At 43.5% G+C, this 16,884-nt stretch overlaps 2 protein-coding genes across 4 annotated transcripts in view; one reads left to right on the top strand and one right to left on the bottom strand.

Moving 5' to 3' along the window:
- Positions 1 to 16,884, top strand: part of FAM227B (family with sequence similarity 227 member B) — a 91,300-nt gene that overhangs the window by 15,458 nt on the left and 58,958 nt on the right. The gene's annotated exons all lie outside the window — the stretch shown is intronic.
- The window catches only part of FGF7 (fibroblast growth factor 7), a 39,416-nt gene continuing 28,736 nt past the window's right edge, over positions 6,205 to 16,884 (bottom strand). For all 3 annotated transcript variants that reach the window (XM_048481804.1, XM_048481806.1, XM_048481807.1), the window contains exons 3-4: positions 8,565 to 8,668; positions 6,205 to 7,317 (exon numbers count right to left, since the gene is read on the bottom strand). In XM_048481804.1, the coding sequence (XP_048337761.1) occupies positions 7,123 to 7,317; positions 8,565 to 8,668 (299 nt within the window). In that variant the 3' untranslated portion in view covers positions 6,205 to 7,122. The remainder of the gene's footprint in view (positions 7,318 to 8,564; positions 8,669 to 16,884) is intronic.

Raw genomic sequence — 16,884 nt, 5'->3', positions numbered from 1 at the left:
AGTTGGATAATGAAAACGTGCAGAATGATGTTCTGTGGAATATCCATTCCTGGATGCTTGCCTGTGTCTCTTTCTAAGCAAGTGTAACATCTCCTTTTTGAATCTTTAGATTTTCTGATTACGAGCTACAAACTTTTTGAGTGAAGTATGGAAACCAGTGATGTCTGGGAATTCTTTGGCACCGATGCCGTGACTGTCATCAGTCTTTGAGCATTTGCATTCGGGAACCTCTAAAAATTAGTGAGCACAATTCAACTCTAGGTCATGAACATGCAGCTCAGACACATGCCTGGTAACGAGGTTTAATAAATAATATTCTGACCTTTAGTTCTGCAGGAATATAAACAGCCCATCCAAATCTTGTGAGGCAAAAAACAGCTTACAGTAAGTGGATTCCAGAACTCTTCAGAATGCCTTTGCTTAGGTCAGGGGTCTGCAACCAATTGGCCATTCTGGCAGGGGGTGATGGGATTTGTAGTCTATGAACATCTGGAGAGCCGCAGGTTGCAGACCCCTGGCTTAGGTGGTAACCTGTATGTTTGCTTGATGAGTGTGCTAAGAATAAAGTAAAATGACAAACATTGCTAGAAAGGTGACATATCCAGAGATTTCCTCCCAGGTATAAGTTGGAAATAGTTGCCAACTGATATTTGGAGTGAACACATTCTGGTTTGAAAGATCCTGGGCTCTGGAATAACATATCTTGTGAAAAACAGAAACATTTTCTACATTATGACCTCGTTTCTTCATCCAGAAGTTTAATTAAAATGTTTATTTACATCTTCTTATGTTAGTACTTTTGAACATTTATTTTTAATTCACCCCACTCTCTTTATCTGGAAAATTCCCAATGAATAGTTTTCAGATTCTCGTGTGTTATCCAGTGTCTTGTTTTCTTCACACTAATATGCCCCGAAATCTTTATGTTAAACATTCTGAGCAGAAAGTCCGTACATAAGGATAAACTGGCCGCAGAGAGTTAATACCTACCTTCCAAACAAAATTGGAGGCAATCTCCCTTTTTAGGACTGGAATGTAAGCTGTTATAGAATTTCAGTTCTTGGAATGTTTCATGGTTTACAGGCAAGCTACCCTCAGCCAGTCTATTATTAGATTATTTTCAAGGACATAGACTTTAATGAGTGTTTTTCTTGGGAATATTTGTTGCAATCCTTTCATCCGTATTGTAAAATACATATTTTCTACAAATCTTTGTGCTGGGTGCTTTTGAAAGCAGGCTTAAATAGTTTGTGTAATTCTTTGAAAATGCACGTGCCGGCATTTGTAATGTGTTGGTTAACCCCAATTAAAGAACCTTTTCAGCAGCTTTACTACCTGTTACATTTATTCTGTGTAGTAGTAGCAAGCCTTTATTGGCATAGACAACAGTACAACAATAGTAAAAAACTGATTTAAAAACATATACAATACAGGAAATAAATGTTAAGTGGAAGGAAATCTACTGGCATTTAGTAATTTCCAGGAGAAAGTCTGCCACTATCATACAGAGAGAAGGATCAGGATTGTCCAGCAAGTAGTGTAATCTAAATAAATCGGGGAGATTGAGTAAATATAAAGGAGTAAGATTCACATACTTGGATCTGATTTCCTTGAATCTGAAACAGTGTAGTAATTGGTGGGCCAGAGATTCAACTGAGCCATCATTACATGGGCACAATCTTTTAGCCTTTTCTTGCTTGTTAAATCTGCCATGTAACAAGGATGAAAATAAAGTCTGCACCATAAAAGATGAAGTCTGCACCATAAAATAACGGAATGAATGAGAGCATTACTAATACTGTACAGCAGTGATTCCTAACCTTTTTTCACTTGTAGCCCCTTGGCCACCCATTTCCCTAAAATTGTGGCCCCATATTAGCAAACCCATTACATAATTTTTTCATGTACCCCCCAAACACTGTGGCACTTACACCCGAGGGTACACATACTCCAGGGTGGGAACCATTCCTGTACAGAAAGAATAAATGTATTCTTTTGCGGTGATTGAATATGTTTATTGCGTCAGTGTAGAAAGGAGGAGTATGCATATATGCTCCTGATGAAAAGATACTGACCCCAAACATAAGTTCACACCATGTCAAAGTTTGCAATGTCAGGAAATGAATTAAATTTCATAGGGCGAAATACAGAAGAAATGTGGTGGTCTTGTACAATACCCGTTTGTTTGCGTGGGGCTTGCCCTGGAAATGTGTTTGGACGATGTGGTCAGAGTTGTGCTCACACGTAATAGACACACACTGCTGCTTATTCAGACAAATTCCTCAGGAGATGCGAGAAAATTCAGTTTTGAATGTATGCGACAATTAAAGGAACTAGAAGGGGTCTGCAACCTGCGGCTCTTTCAGCCTTATACTGCGGCTCTGCGTGGCCTGGAGGTCGGAGGATAGCATGGGCGTGTCCCTCCAGGAAAGGTGAGTGGAGGGGCCAAACTGGAGCCGCCTCTCCGGCTTGGTAGATCTTCGTGGCGGTCCAAATGGCTCTTTGAGTGGTAAAGGTTGCTGACCCCTGAACTAGATGGAACACTCCAGTAACCAAACTTGCACTCAGTTTTTTAAAGTTAGCTGTACTTAAAAGGATGGCAGCAGACCTGTGCTTTAGGGTTCCTGATGGCAACATTTTTCCTAGCGAGGCTCAGGCAGTCTAATCTGGGGGGGTGAGCGTGGGGAGAATCCCCCTCTGCAGCTTGTGCAAGGGGCAGAAGCACCAGCAGGGGGGTTACTTACCCAGGTGGCCAACCTGGAAGCCACCACTTCCCCCCAGGCCCGCTGATGCAAAACACTGCACTGGCGTGGCCAGGGGCAAGCCAGGAGGTGGAGTCTACCACAGTTGGCCTCCTCTGCCCACTTGCCTTCCGTGTTCTGGTGAAACTGGCAATAGAGACACAGCACGTTTTGGTGGCGTATCTCCATTGTCCCCTGTGGGGTTTTGGGGTTTTTTTCCCCTTGTTTCTTTTTGGGACTTCCACTGCAGGAAAACCCTTTGGAAGGGATGGGATGGCGCTGTAGTGGCATCGTCCCTGCCCACTCGGCCCCTCCGGATGGGGCTGCAAGTAACCTTATCTAGAAAAAAGTAACAGGGAAAGATACTAGGGTTTTTATATGGGAGCCCTGACTGGGAAAAGACCACAGCACCTTTTCCCCACTTCCGCTCCTCTGTTCTGAAACTCGCTTGTAACCAGCTTTCTGTCATGCAGTCTGTGCTGCACTCGTGTCTCGACGAACTCTTCAGCCCTGTTAAAACCAACAAACGTTAAGGAACGCAGCTAAGTACTTCATTCCTTTGATGTTAGCAGAACTTAGATGTGCCCGATTTTCCGCAGGTCGCGCGTCGCTCCGCCAGCTTGCTTATCCTTCGCAGTATGCTTTTCAAGCGTGGCAAGACAGGAACACTTAGTTGGTACAAGCTGCAGTAGTTTTCTTTGATTAGTACTGATTTATTCTAGTAATATAATAAATGTGTCGCAGCTGTGCACATAGTCTGAACCTTTAATTACAAACAGTGGTTTGGAGGGCGGCATGGGAGCTGGCACTGATAATCATAAATAGCACGTTGACAATCTTATGTAAGTGGGATATTCGGCGCGGTGTTTCCAGCACACGGAAGGAAGAAGGATGCCCTGAAGAACATGGGACACGATCTTGCCAAAACTTAGCGCTTGGAAGCGTGTTGCTTTTCGGAGGGAGCGTTTGGCTCTGTCTCGTTAAATCAGTGGGGTGCATCCAACCATCTGCTGACTTCAGGAGTTGGGCTTTCTCACTTCCACCTCCTGTCGGGAACTGTGGAGCTCGCTATTTCGTTTCTGGGGGTAGAGGGTCAGTCTAAGGACTAGCATGGCGGCCAGATGTAGAGAGGGAAGAGAAAATTGCCTTCGCCCCCCTCTTTGGCAGACGCAGATTGCATTTCTCACGGAGGAACTGCACGGTTGGATACGCCCCACTGGATTTTACCTGTATTGGATTATACCAGTGCTGAAGGGTGCAACGCAGTTGCTAGTTTTTACACTCAGCTCCCTTGGAGCTGTTCTTGGTGCCGTGACAGCAATAAAAGCTGGAAAGGTAGCTTGAACTTATTCCCGATTCCATCCCCAAATGTTCACCATCTGTTCCTCAATGGCAGATGCCCCAGTGCGCCTTCGTTCAAAAACCACACCGAATATCTTAGGCTGGCTTCGTCGGATGCTCGTTAAGTGTGCTTTCCTAGTGTTGCGTGTGTTTTAAAGAAAATGAAAGAGTATTGATTCTTCTGAAGTTCTGTGTGCCTTTGTGCACACCATTAACAGAAGGCACTGAAAGCAAAAAAGAAATAGACTATCAGGCGGAATCTGGCTCCTCACAGATTATTTCTGCTCCTAGACGGCAGTGCTCCCTAGTGAAATGATTTGGCCTTCTGCATATTTCTTAAAAGGTGAGAGTTGAATGGAATCCAAATGTGATCAGAGCACAATGCGGCAAGACACTGGGGGTGGTTTCTGCATGGTGACACGTTTGTGTGGTTTCCCTGTTGCTGGTTCAGTGCAGCAGTGAGGGGGCTTCCACACGGGCAGTTTCCTCTTTAGTTTCTCTGCTGCAGCCACTCGGCAGGAAGCATCCCCCCCTCCACCCTGGGCAACGGCGGTTTGATCTTTTTTTTTTTTTTTTAAAAAGGAAATTGCACATTGTTTTATCAGCATAATGTTATCATGATCTGTATATCAGGTTCTGTCAATTCCCAGCTTTCAGTTTTTAAGTCTCTAACCATTTTGTGGCAGAGCTGTGCCTTTTCTCTTATATCTCTGCAATGAAAGAGGTTAGAGACTTTAGGAATTCAAAGAACCTGATAGCTACAGTGTTGTATCAATATAACAATATTCAATTGCTGATCCCCTACCCCCAGGTGGCTGGTGGCAGGCAAAGAAATGGCTGCCCCTTTGACAGGCAAAATGGCTGTCACTGGACGGGAAAATCCAAACTTTCTTACACGGCAGCCATCCGGGCTTTACTCCAGCCTTTCCCAAAACGTTGCAGTATAGCAGGCATGAGAAAGTTTGAAGAAAGTTTGAGGGAAACATGGGAGGTGAGTGAATGGCCACAATGCTGTGGGGAAGGAGGAAAAATCCTCTTCCCTACAACACTGAACCTGGGACAGATACTCCATGTTGAAATGGCCTCGATGTCATCTTGTACCTGTGCCTAGAACACCACACTGTGCCTCTGAAGCTCCCAAAGCTGTGCACATGGAACTCAATTAGTAAAGTTGCCGTGACACCCATCTGCCCTTCGGCAGGGACGTTGCAGGAGAACCGAATCGGGCCTCTTGCCCTCCCCAAAACAGCTGATGGACATGATGGCAAGTCTTCCAGTCAGGGCTCCCACTTGAGCAGCACCCCCTAGAGGAGGAATTGCACTTTGCAATGCCTTTTTCCTTGTTTGTCTTCTCACTTGACTGGATATATACACGCAGAGAGCCAGCATGGCGTAGTGGTTAAGAGCAGGTACACTCTCATCTGTAGAACCGGGTTGGATTCACCACTCTGCTGCTTGACCTGTGAAGGCTTATCTGTTGAACCAAATTAGCTTGGGCACTCCAACACATGCCAGCTGGGTGACTTTGGGCTAGTCAGTTTTCCAGAGTGCTCTCAGCTTCACCCACCGCACAGGGTGTTTGTTTTTTGGGGGGGAAGGGAAAGGAGATTGTAAGCCCCCTTGAGTCTCCTTACAGGAGAGAAAGGGGGGTATAAATCCAAACTCTTCTATTTCTTTCTCCAGGGGTTCATGCCCTCAAGCTGCGCTGAGCCAAGAGCACATAATGTGGATTAATTGGGATCAACGTCGCCGTCCTAGGCCAGTTCCGCCCAATCACAATGCAATTTATGCTGCAAATCTGGGAATGCCAGCAACCCGAACTGGAAAGGAGAAAACGGCACTAGGTATTTTGCATTTGTGGGCTGCTCCATCGGCGAGACTTCCATGGCGCGAATGGCTGTGGGCTGTCGTTTTTGTCTGCCATCCAGGACACGTTGGCAAGCGTGTTGTGTACTAGACTTCATGTCTGGTCATAAAAGGTGGGGGGGAGGCAGCCTCTGAGCCAGACTGTGTTGTTGTTCCTTCCGAATCAAAAGCATATGAAACAAATGCAGCTTAATAAGGATTTTCTTTTATAAATAACATCAACTTAAAATAATTTTAAAAAACAATAACGTTCATCTATAACTTAAAATAAAGTTTAATGCTGTAACAGAGAAAAGCATGAATAACGGTGGGAGAAATATCAGAAGCCATACGCCCTAACAGGAATTATATAAAAAGATAGGTTATGTTACATTTTTTTTAATAAAAAAAACCTGTATGATGTTGTCTGAATTTGTCATTATATAAAAGGATATTTTGAGGAAAGTGAGATGAAAGTACATTTCCCTTATTAATATTATTTTATATACACTATTTTGCAACAGCGTTCAGAGCAGCGTTCGGCATTTCGACAAATACATGTGAATGTCTTGCAATGGTGCAGCCTCTATCTTCCAAACTAGCTTTATTGTCTGAATACCACAGTGACCAGTGTTCTCTTTTTAGCACTGCGGAGTCCATAATACTACTGCTCAGTTCTCCAACGAGTACTAACGAAGATTTGCATCACCATCCCAGCAGCCTTCAAGTCCGACGTATTTTACACAAACATTTTTTCATCTGCTTTATTATTATTATTATTATTAATATTTATCATTATTATTTATTATTATAGCAGCCAAGTTTAATGAAGCAGATAGGTTTATTTTAAATAAAAAAATACCGTCAGATAATCAAGTCACGACTTAGACGCTTCATTAAAGAGTAAATTTTAACTTAAGGATTCGCGATGCTACTCTTATACTAAACGTTAAGGATTGTACAACTTTTTACAACTTTTTACAACTTTTAGTTACTAAAATCTGATTTTGTGTATATTTTTCAATTTTCTTTTTCTTAAAGGCAGTCTTAAAAAATAAACATAAACGCGCAAGTCCAGCTTGTTCAGTGTTTCAGTAGTATTCCAGCTTCTCCTTCTTGCACTTTCAAAACGTCCCCCTTTTTAAAATGAAAAAAAAAATTGGGCTGGAAATGGTTCTCCGTCGGCAAGATGTAATTAGGATACCGCACGCGGGAGGAAATGGGAAGCTCCGTCTTCCTTGCTTGTTCTTTGGCCTCTCTTAGGGGCACCGTTCTGTTTCAAGGCAATATACATCTGCTTCCCTCTGTGCGTCCAGTTTGCTGACGCGTATGTGTTGTAATGGTTTTCTTCAATCAGCTCTATGAAGTTGCAGTCCTCATTGCACACTTTCTGTTGAAAAGAGAAAAGAAAAGAGCAATGAGACGGGACTGAGATGGTTGCTGGGGGAAATTGTGTCTTGTAGAACAAAAGCATCTGCTGTGGAAATTGCATTTGGAGCTGTGTTTCTTAGGTCGTTTTCCCACTTACCATCTGGTGCGCTCTTCTGTTGCCAAGTAGCGCGGGGGCCCCCGGCACTCCCCACTACAGGGGCGGCGACAACGCAGCTGCCCCGACGCTGTCGCTCTCGTGCCCCCTCAGCGCGCGTCATTCCTGGTGCTCCACAAAACGGTGCTCCTCAAAACGGTGGGGAAGCCCGGGAGCGCGCCAGAAATGACGCGTGCATCAAAGGGTGGTCATGGTAAGTGGGGAAACGACCTCTATCTAACAGTTAACTGTCGTTCGTAGGGTTTTTTTGTGCCCTTTAAAGGGGAACGAGTTTCATTAGAATCAAATTCTCATCTAGTGTAGTACATTTGTAGATTTCCCATCTCATGTTACATTGTGTAAGCAAGGCCAAAATCTTTTTGGAGGATTCTGCATCAGAGGCTTTTGGTTGTTTGCATAAAATGTCATCTGCTGCAGGGCCGTCTTAACAGCATTATAGGCCCCTAGATAAAGCAGTGTGTGAGTTATGTGCATGTACATAGTCATGTGGTTGCAGAAGTGACTGTGCTACTAAATTGGATAAATTGATAAACACTGTGCCAAATGCCAATGCCCACTTGTTAGCGTAAAAATTACCATTAATATTGTTCATTATCTTTAGTAAAACACATACTATGTATTTTCCAATAAATAGTTTGGTATTTGTTTGTTTATTGACAGCAAGTCACAACATACATAAAGTAACATTGGACCCCTATCCTCATGGGGACCCCCCCCCCCCCGGGGCAACTGCCCAGTGTTCCCATGCATTAAGACGCCCCTGATCTGCTGAAACAGGGTTCTGCATTTAGCTGCGCTGTACACATAGATGGAATGGGTCAGGAATGTGGTGAACACTGCACTCAACAGCAACCTAGATGCAGGAACCATAACTCAAGGGTGGGTCCCATTTTTGGCCCAAGGTCCAAAAGAAAAATGCCGTGACTACTTGTGGAAATGTTGTGGGAAGGAGCAGGGAGGAACAGTACTTGACTAGATATCTGTGGATGCATCGTACTGGTGGGAAAGCATTGAGTGACAGAACTGTTTTTCAAGGCAAATACATACGTTAGTCCACTAAACTCAAGCTAGACAGTTAATTGTGCTAGTACCTTTCCGTAGAGTTTCCCCGACTTGTTCATGGCTAGAAAGTATTCGCTTGCCACTCCTTTGATTGCCACGATTCCAATTGCCACCGTTCTTATTTCGAGAATACCTGCAGAGAACAACAGTGAGATCTGTCATGTCTCTGTTCTGCTTCTGATGAAACACCACAAGGTTATTCGCTATAAAAATGCTATAGATTTTTTTTTTCTAACGATGAGCACGGGTTTCTTTTAAAGCCTTTTGACATAACTTCAGTCATGACTCGTTCCTTGATGTTAAGAAATGGGCAAAATCTGAGCCCTGGAAGATATTTTATTTTATTTACTTTATAGATTTAGAGAGAAAGGCAGACTACAAATAACTTAGATGATAAAAAAAAGATAACCAGTGAGCAATGCAGTAGGACTAGGATTATAGAATTAGAAAACAAGGTGAACAATAAACTAGTGTAGGTTTTACTATAAACAATACCAAAAGAGGATTGTAAGGGAAAGATAATGCATAAAAGCTGGTGATATCTGCAATAATTATTGCAATGGAATGCAATCCTCCATTATAAAAGTGCTTCCTGGGCTGCTTGTTATGCTAAAGCAGTGGTGGGATCCAAAAATTTTAGTAACAGGTTTCCATGGTGGTGGGATTCAAACTGTGGCATAGCGCCAATGGGGCTGGGCGGGGCATTCAAGGGGCGTGGCCAGGCACTCCAGAGCAGGGCATTCCTGGGTGGGGCTGTGGCAAGGATGCGCCGCTGCGCCAGTCCTTGGGCTGGAAATGAATGCACGCAGGCACAGGCTGCCACGCACGCCGGTGCACCTCCTGCTAGACTGCTTCAAGTTCTGCGCGCTACTGCTGAGAGGAGGGGCGTAACTAAGGCAAAAATCACGTGGCAAAATCGCCAATTAGTAACCCCCTCTCGGCACACACACATAATTAGTAACCTACTCTTGGGAACCTGTGAAAACCTGCTGGATCCCACCTCTGTGCTAAAGGTCTCGTTTCAGTAAAAGCACCCTCTTGAAAGCAGCAGTTTTGTGCCTTCTGCAGAACGTGGGATCCTTTCTGAGCTCTTCACTCAGGCCATTCTATGAGATAAGAGCCAACACTAAGAATGCACATGAAAGTACAGCTCCGACCTTCCTGTTTGGAGGGTGGAACTGTGTGATATTCGTACGTTATGAATTGAAAATATCGAAGGGTTGCTTTCAGAGGGGAACTTCCCAGCAGTTTGTCCCTTTAGCATACCTAAATTATGTACATCTCATTCATTCATTCGATTTCTAGACCTCCCCTTTGGGGAGGCGCACAAACTTTTCACACTAGCGTTCAGAGGCATATTTATAAATATTCCAGTTTTTTATTATGCTCTGAAGAGATTTGCATGGTTTTTTAAAAAAACTGTTTGTTCCCTCTGGAATGAATGTGCATGGATTTTAACGTTAGTGCCAAGAGCACAGTGAACCTTTAAACTTGCAAATGATGAAAAACAGACACAGCGATTACTAGAAGATAAAGTATCTGTCTGACCTTTATGGACTTTGAAAGCTGATAAACACTGAAAATAAGATATAGCTGTATCTCAGAAACAAATGAAATTTACTCGTGGAACTCCACACACACACACGCAGAGACACCCAACAGATGTGTTTAACCCGTACAGTTTTTGGCAGCAATTATATTTTTTCCTCCAGAGTTGATGTAGGATGCTCCCTGATCTAGCAAGGGAGTCATAGAATCATAGAGTTGGAAGAGACCCCAAGGGCCATCAAGTCCAACCCCCTCCAATGGAGGAGCGCACAATCAAAGCACTCCTGACAGATGGCCATCCAGCCTCTCTTTAAAAACCTCCAAATAAGGAGACTCCACCACACTCCGAGGTAGTGCATTCCACTATTGAACAACCCTGACAGTCAGGAAGTTTTTTCTGATGCTTTTCCTTCACCTTGAACCCATTACTCCTGGTCCTAGTGATCTTGGACTTTTGAAAGCTTACACTCTGGAAAAAGTTGTTGGTCCTTCAGGTGCTAGTGGACTCAGATTTTGTTCTACTTCTGCAGACTGACCCAGCTACCAACCTGAAACTATCTTCAATTGAATGAGTTTTTCAGGTTTTAATCTCTTAAACAAATTATCATGTCAACCATGATATTTCAGAAATCATAATGTGTGCCTGTAAAGCAATTCATTTCTTTACAGGCCTAGAATAGCTCTAAGGAATGTCCTGGAAAATGTCAGCATTGATGTGCAAATTAATACAGTGATGGGAGGCTTACGTCATTGGTTGAGATGTCCTAGTAAACATTGGAAATGATTGCATCACAAAACATATTTTGCTTATTTACTAATCTGCCTTAATAAATGTCTCCTTTTAAGGATAATGGATGGGAGCAAGAATGAAATTTGATGACTAGTTTGGTTGTCTTCAAGAATAATCTGAAATTTGCCAATGATCCTAATGTTTGGTACACTTCTAAGCAAGATTACACCCTTTAAAGTCTATCGATGTCAGTTCAGAACTGTTCTAGGATATTTACCAAAACATTATGGTTATTAATCTAGTTCCCTGCTCCCAAAGAAGATGGTGTTGGAGTCTTTCAAATACTACTGCAAATTGTTGTTGAAAATAGTATGGCTAAGCCTTAGTTGAATGGGGAGAGGGCTTGTTTCAAAGAAAAAAAATCCCATATATATTTATTTGGAGAACCTTTGGTGCTTTTTGATAGACCCTGACTGTAGATTATCTCTGAGGTGCCATTCAGATAAATGCTGAAATTTTAAAGGTTCATTTTAAAATGCAGCTTTAGATCATAAGAACTGGGTTCAGCAAAAGCTCTGGTAAAACATCCCTAATTGTTGACGATGACTGATTTTATTTTTCAAGATGGTTTTAATTTGTGATTATGGTTAAAAATGCGCCTGCCCATGTGGCCTCAATTTCGTTATCTTAATGTAAATCTAAGGATAGCAAAACGGTGTTATGTGCAAATATCTTTTGAGATCGTACATGAAGTTTCTCACAAATTATTATGGCCCTAATGTGATATCTTTGTTGTTCACATGGAAAGCTTCTCCTGACGCATGCAGCTCGGTTTGCGTTTGAATCCCTCTGCGCTGTTTTAGAACTTTTTTCAATATACGAATTAGTTCATAGAATCATAGAGTTGGAAGAGACCCCGAGAGCCATTAAGTCCACCCCCTGCCATGCAGGAACACACAATCAAAGACTCCTGACAGATGGCCATCGAGTCTCTCTTTCAAAACCTCCAAAGAAGGAGACTCCACCATGCTCCGAGGTAGTGCATTCCACTGCTGTTCATTTTAAATTGTTCATGGCAGTATCAGTCTATTGAGTGTGGCTACATATACTTAAACAATTCCCTGAATAGAAAAGAGTTCCAGGGACAGCCAGTTATCCAGTCTGCTTCCTTGCACAGGCAGAATAATGCACTTTCAATCCACTGTCACAATTGTTTGCAAGTGGATTTTGCTATTCCGCACAGTAAAATCCAGCTTCAAAGTGCATTGAAAGTGGATTGAAAGTACATTATTCTGCATGTGCGGAAGGGGCCACTGTCAACTTTTGGTGTTTAAATAATAGAAGCTGGCCAACTCCTAAGGCACGCGACCCCAGTGTGTCCATCCAACCTCAGTAAGTCCCATGGGCTGTGTCACACTCATTTGTTGCTCTTTCTTTCGCGGTTTATCTGGTGTTCAAAGCAGGAGAACCAAAGGGATGGTTTTATTTCAGATTAGGTCAGACTCAATCTAGCTTGGTCAGTCCACCATCTCGTAGTACACAATGGTTGCATTAACTGTTCGCTAGCCATCTTCAACTAGGTGTTTATCCTGTTTGCTAACGACCTTGAATGACGTGTTCACATTGCAAAAACCATTAGTGAGTTAGCCAGTCCATTTTCTAGCCTTCCCCAGATGGAGCTGGTTGTGGAGCTAGGCAGGCAGGCAGACAGGCAGGCATTGCCAGCTACTACTGGTGTAGCATCAGGTGATATTCTCTGGCAATTAGCAAGTAATTTGCATGACAAAGATAGATAACAATTCACTTTTATATGCTTGAATAGCATTTCTATTGAGATGGGGGGGTCGGTTCCCCCCCCCCTGCACCCCCCCCCCCCCCCGGTAAAAACATGTAACTCCATGAAGTCAACAACCGATCCCAAGCAATTCAGTTGGGTTGCCTATGTGTGTAACTCCAAATGTGGCCGGCAACATTCTACTTTATGCAAGAGCTAGGTCACTATAAGCTTTACTGAAGACTTTGCGTTATCATCTCCCAATCACTCCAGTGTGTTTTCTCCCTTTCTTTCCAAGAAGGCAACTGTTGGCTAGAGCCCATCCATCCACTTTAGCAAGTTAAACATTATACAAGAAACAAAAAGTACAAGGAAGATTAGCTTTTATTTACACGATCCTTTCTGTTTCAGTGGGGCTAGACACATACCAGACTGGCCCACCGATATCTTGCCTAATAAGAGGGGTGGGGCCATTGGCCTCCTGGCCCAGAATGTCTGTGACTCAGAAGCAGAGGACTGAGTGCTGGAGCCTGTTCTCTCAACGGACATATGCAGTAGTGTGATGGTTCTCAAATCTTGTCTGGCGCATCGCACAAGGATCCTGCTATATGAGATTTTATTCAACCCTTCAGTGTTTGCTCCGCCCAGGTTGACCCAGGTTAGACCAGTTTGATCAGAACTTGGAAACTAATCAGGGGCTGCCCTAGTTGGTATTTGGATGGGAAACCATCAAGGAAGTCCAAGGTCGCTACCGACATTCCCTATAGCTTGCTAACTTGCTGAGGCAGCGTGGTAACACAAAGCATGTCAGTACATAAGCATTACTTGTGCTTGTCAAAGAACACCATGGCATCAGGGTTTTTTTTTAACACCAATGGCACTACCACTCACTTTCCAAATAGTGGTAGTGGCCACAAGGAGAGTTTTTAAACTGCTCCTTTCCTCTGTTTCTTGCAAATAGTAAATGGCAGAGGTGAAACTGTTTTTGACCTATATCAGGTAAGGCAGTGACAGAATGTTTCCCCATGAAAAAAGCACATGGGAGACCCTTCCTATTAGAGAGGAACTTAGCCAGAACTGTTCTTCCGCTTTCATTGAGAGGAGCATTCAGACGTTAATCCCAGTACTAGTTGGCTACGGACAGTTTAACCATAGCAAATGGCTATTTATAACCACTTTTAGGATTAGGCCTCCTTATCTGCTCAGCAGATGAACCTTAGAAGTAAGCAGAACTTGAATAAACAACATTTTGAAAGCGAGGCTGTAAGTTTTTGAACAAGTTCAATGGTATCTTTTCTGGAGAATTTGTCATCTTGCATGCAAGGGAGAGGGAATAATCAGAAAGAAATCGATCATTAGGGTTTGAATAGGTTGCCATCTGCTGTCGGGGTGGCCAACTTTGGTGTTCCAGATGTTTATGGACTACAATTCCCATCAGCCCCTTGGCCATGCTGGCAGGGGCTGATAGGAATTGTAGTCCATGAACATCTGGAGCACCATAGGTTGGCCACCCCTACGCTGGGGCTTGAAAGCATACAATCTCTTCATCTCTTCAGGTATTGAAGGAAACAGAAAGCACATCAGGCTTTCTGAATCTCGAAACTGGCACTGAAACAGACAGGGGTTTTGTAGAGAACATAGAGTCCATGGACACCCAGATCAAAAGCTAGGCTCTTGCTCTGCATTGTAGTGTGAGTTCTGAAGTTGGGAAAGAGGGGCGAAGACTTGGATGGGCTGCGGCGAACTTGTGTTTCCAATTAATGAATGTTGGGAGTGCTTGCTGTTTGAGTTTGGATAACCTTTAAAGATGATGCAAGGCCAAGTCGAACCTCTACTCACAGTTTACATGGCCGGGCTTAAATGCAGTTGGTGCTGTTTGCTTGTTTGGGAATTTTGAAACAGAGACATCCATCAAGGGAGGTCAGTGCCATTATTCAGTAGGAATGAGGTCTGGTGGATTTCGATGAAGTTACCATATGATGTCCTCAATGCTTTGATTAACTTAGGTGGAAAATGTTTTTGTCGCTGAACTTTTATTCATATTTATTTATTTATATTACTGAATTTATATTACTGAATATTTATTTATTCATATTACTGAATATATTCATCTTAATGCAGTGGTGGTGAACCTATGGCACGGGTGCCAGAGGTGGCACTCAGAACCCTTTCTGTGGGCATGCATGCAGAGAGTTCGTCATGTGGAGGGGCACGGGAAATTGCCCCACAGACATCTAGGCCGGCCTGAGCTGTTGGGCATGACATATGCGCACCACAGCGAGCAGGAAGGACTTGGCTATTTTGTGGTGGGGGTTTATTGGGTTTCAGAAAGAAAGTTTTCCCTCTCCCCCACACCCCTTCCCCCGCCAGGCCCCCAGTGTGATAATAGTGTAATTATTTCAGGGAGATGGTTAGCATTAAACCTAAGACCTAGTTTTGGGGAAGCAGTGTAGGTAACCCTGTTAAGCACTGTTAAGCCCCACTGATTTTCATAGGAAGAACTCAAGTGCGATCCTTTAGCTGGGAGTAAGCTCAGTTGCTGACAATGGGGCTTGCTTCTGAGTAAACCCTCCTTGGGTCATGATTCACCCATTTGAAGCGTTGCACGGTTGCTTCAAAGCAAAGCCACCGACTACCACCAAGCTTACTCCCAAGTAACACGTACCTTGGAGCCAACCCTTTTTTCTAAACTAAAACCTCAGTATTCAGGTTAAATTGCTGTGTTGGCACTTTGTGAAAAATAAGTGGGTTTTGGGTTGCAGTTTGGGCACTCAGTCTTGAAAAGGTTTTGCCATCACTGTCTTAATGTGTTCCTGCATTGCAGGGGGTTGGACTTGATGGCCCTGGGGGTCTCTTCCAACTCAATGATTCATATTACTACTTCCTGAGCAATATGATCTAAGAGTCCATTAGTTTACCACATGCATAGATTAATTTGAGCATCCGTAGTAATGTGCTCTATTACAAGCTTCCATGGACTGTAACCCAGTTGTGGGCGTGTGCTGCCACTGAATGATAATCAAGGAATGGAGAAGGCCTCTAGAACATAGGTGCTACAGTATTATGCTGAAGAAAGCTTTCTTGAAGCCTGTTAGTCTAGGCAGATGTTGACTCAGACAGTTTTTTTAAAAAATAGTACTGATTGTGGAGATTTGGACATGTAGAAGAGGGAGAAGAAGAGTTTGGATTTATACCCCACCTTTCTCTCCTGTAAGGAGACTCAAGGTGGCTTACAAACTCCTTTCCCTTCCTCTCCCCACAATGGACACCTTGGGAGGTAGGTGGGGCTGAGAAAGTGCTAAAGAACTGTGACTAGTCCATAGTCACCCAGCAGGAATGTAGCAGTGTAGAAACACATCTGTTTCACCACATAAGCCTCTGCCACTCAGGTGGATGAGTGGGGAAATCAAACCCGGTTCTCCAGATTAGAATTCACCTGCTCCTAACCACTACACCAAGCTGTATCTCTTTCCTCCTTGATACCAAAGTATTGGAGCCAAACAACTTTTCTAGTGGTGGCAAAGGAAGGGTCTTCTTTGACCACCCCAAAAAAACTGTGCTGGGGCTCATGGAATCTACCTGTACAAAAATATTGTGGGACAGGAAGGAGGAGAATTGCGCGAGATTGCGATTGCGTGACATTAGGCTGGATCCAGTCCACGAAGCCTTGCGCTAGCTGTATTTCTGCTAGCCAAATATCTACTTGGTCTCTGTTACTCCCTCAAGGAAGATTTGCTGCTCAATACTGTCTATTGTGATGTTAGATTCTTATGGTCTTTCTGCATTATGTATCTTAATTTCATTCCATCCCAGTCTGCCTTTGCTAAATATGTTCATGCTCTCTTCCTCTTTTTTTTTAACAGTGAGGAAAACAGCCAGGCGTCAACAACAGCACTGGCATTTTTTCCAAGAGTTTTTAAAGATGTTCCTCTTAGATATGCAGTCAGGCAACAGTTTAAGAAAAGCAAGGCAGGGGTGTATTTGTTTAGTAATCACAGTTTCATGGTGAGCTGTTTTACAAATTGCTCAGCAACTTATAGTGGTCAAAAATACCTGAAAGAAAGGAGTTATCATTTATTAATGCAAAGAGTCTTTCCAGAAAAAGAACCTGGAGATTTCTTCACCAGGCGCGCTCCCCTCAAAAAGAAGAGGAAGAAGAGTTTGGATTTATAGCCCTCCCTTTCTCTCCTGTAAGAAGACTCAAAGGGGCTTACAATCTCCTTGCCTTTCCCTTCCTGACCCCCACAACAAACACCCTGTGAGGTGGGTGGGGCTGAGAGAGTTTCGAAGAATTGTG

This window comes from Sphaerodactylus townsendi, linkage group LG17 (genome assembly GCF_021028975.2).
Source record: "Sphaerodactylus townsendi isolate TG3544 linkage group LG17, MPM_Stown_v2.3, whole genome shotgun sequence".
NCBI classification, from domain to species: domain Eukaryota; kingdom Metazoa; phylum Chordata; class Lepidosauria; order Squamata; family Sphaerodactylidae; genus Sphaerodactylus; species Sphaerodactylus townsendi.
Note: the sequence above shows the minus strand (reverse complement) of the source record. Positions and strands in the feature narration are given on the sequence as shown.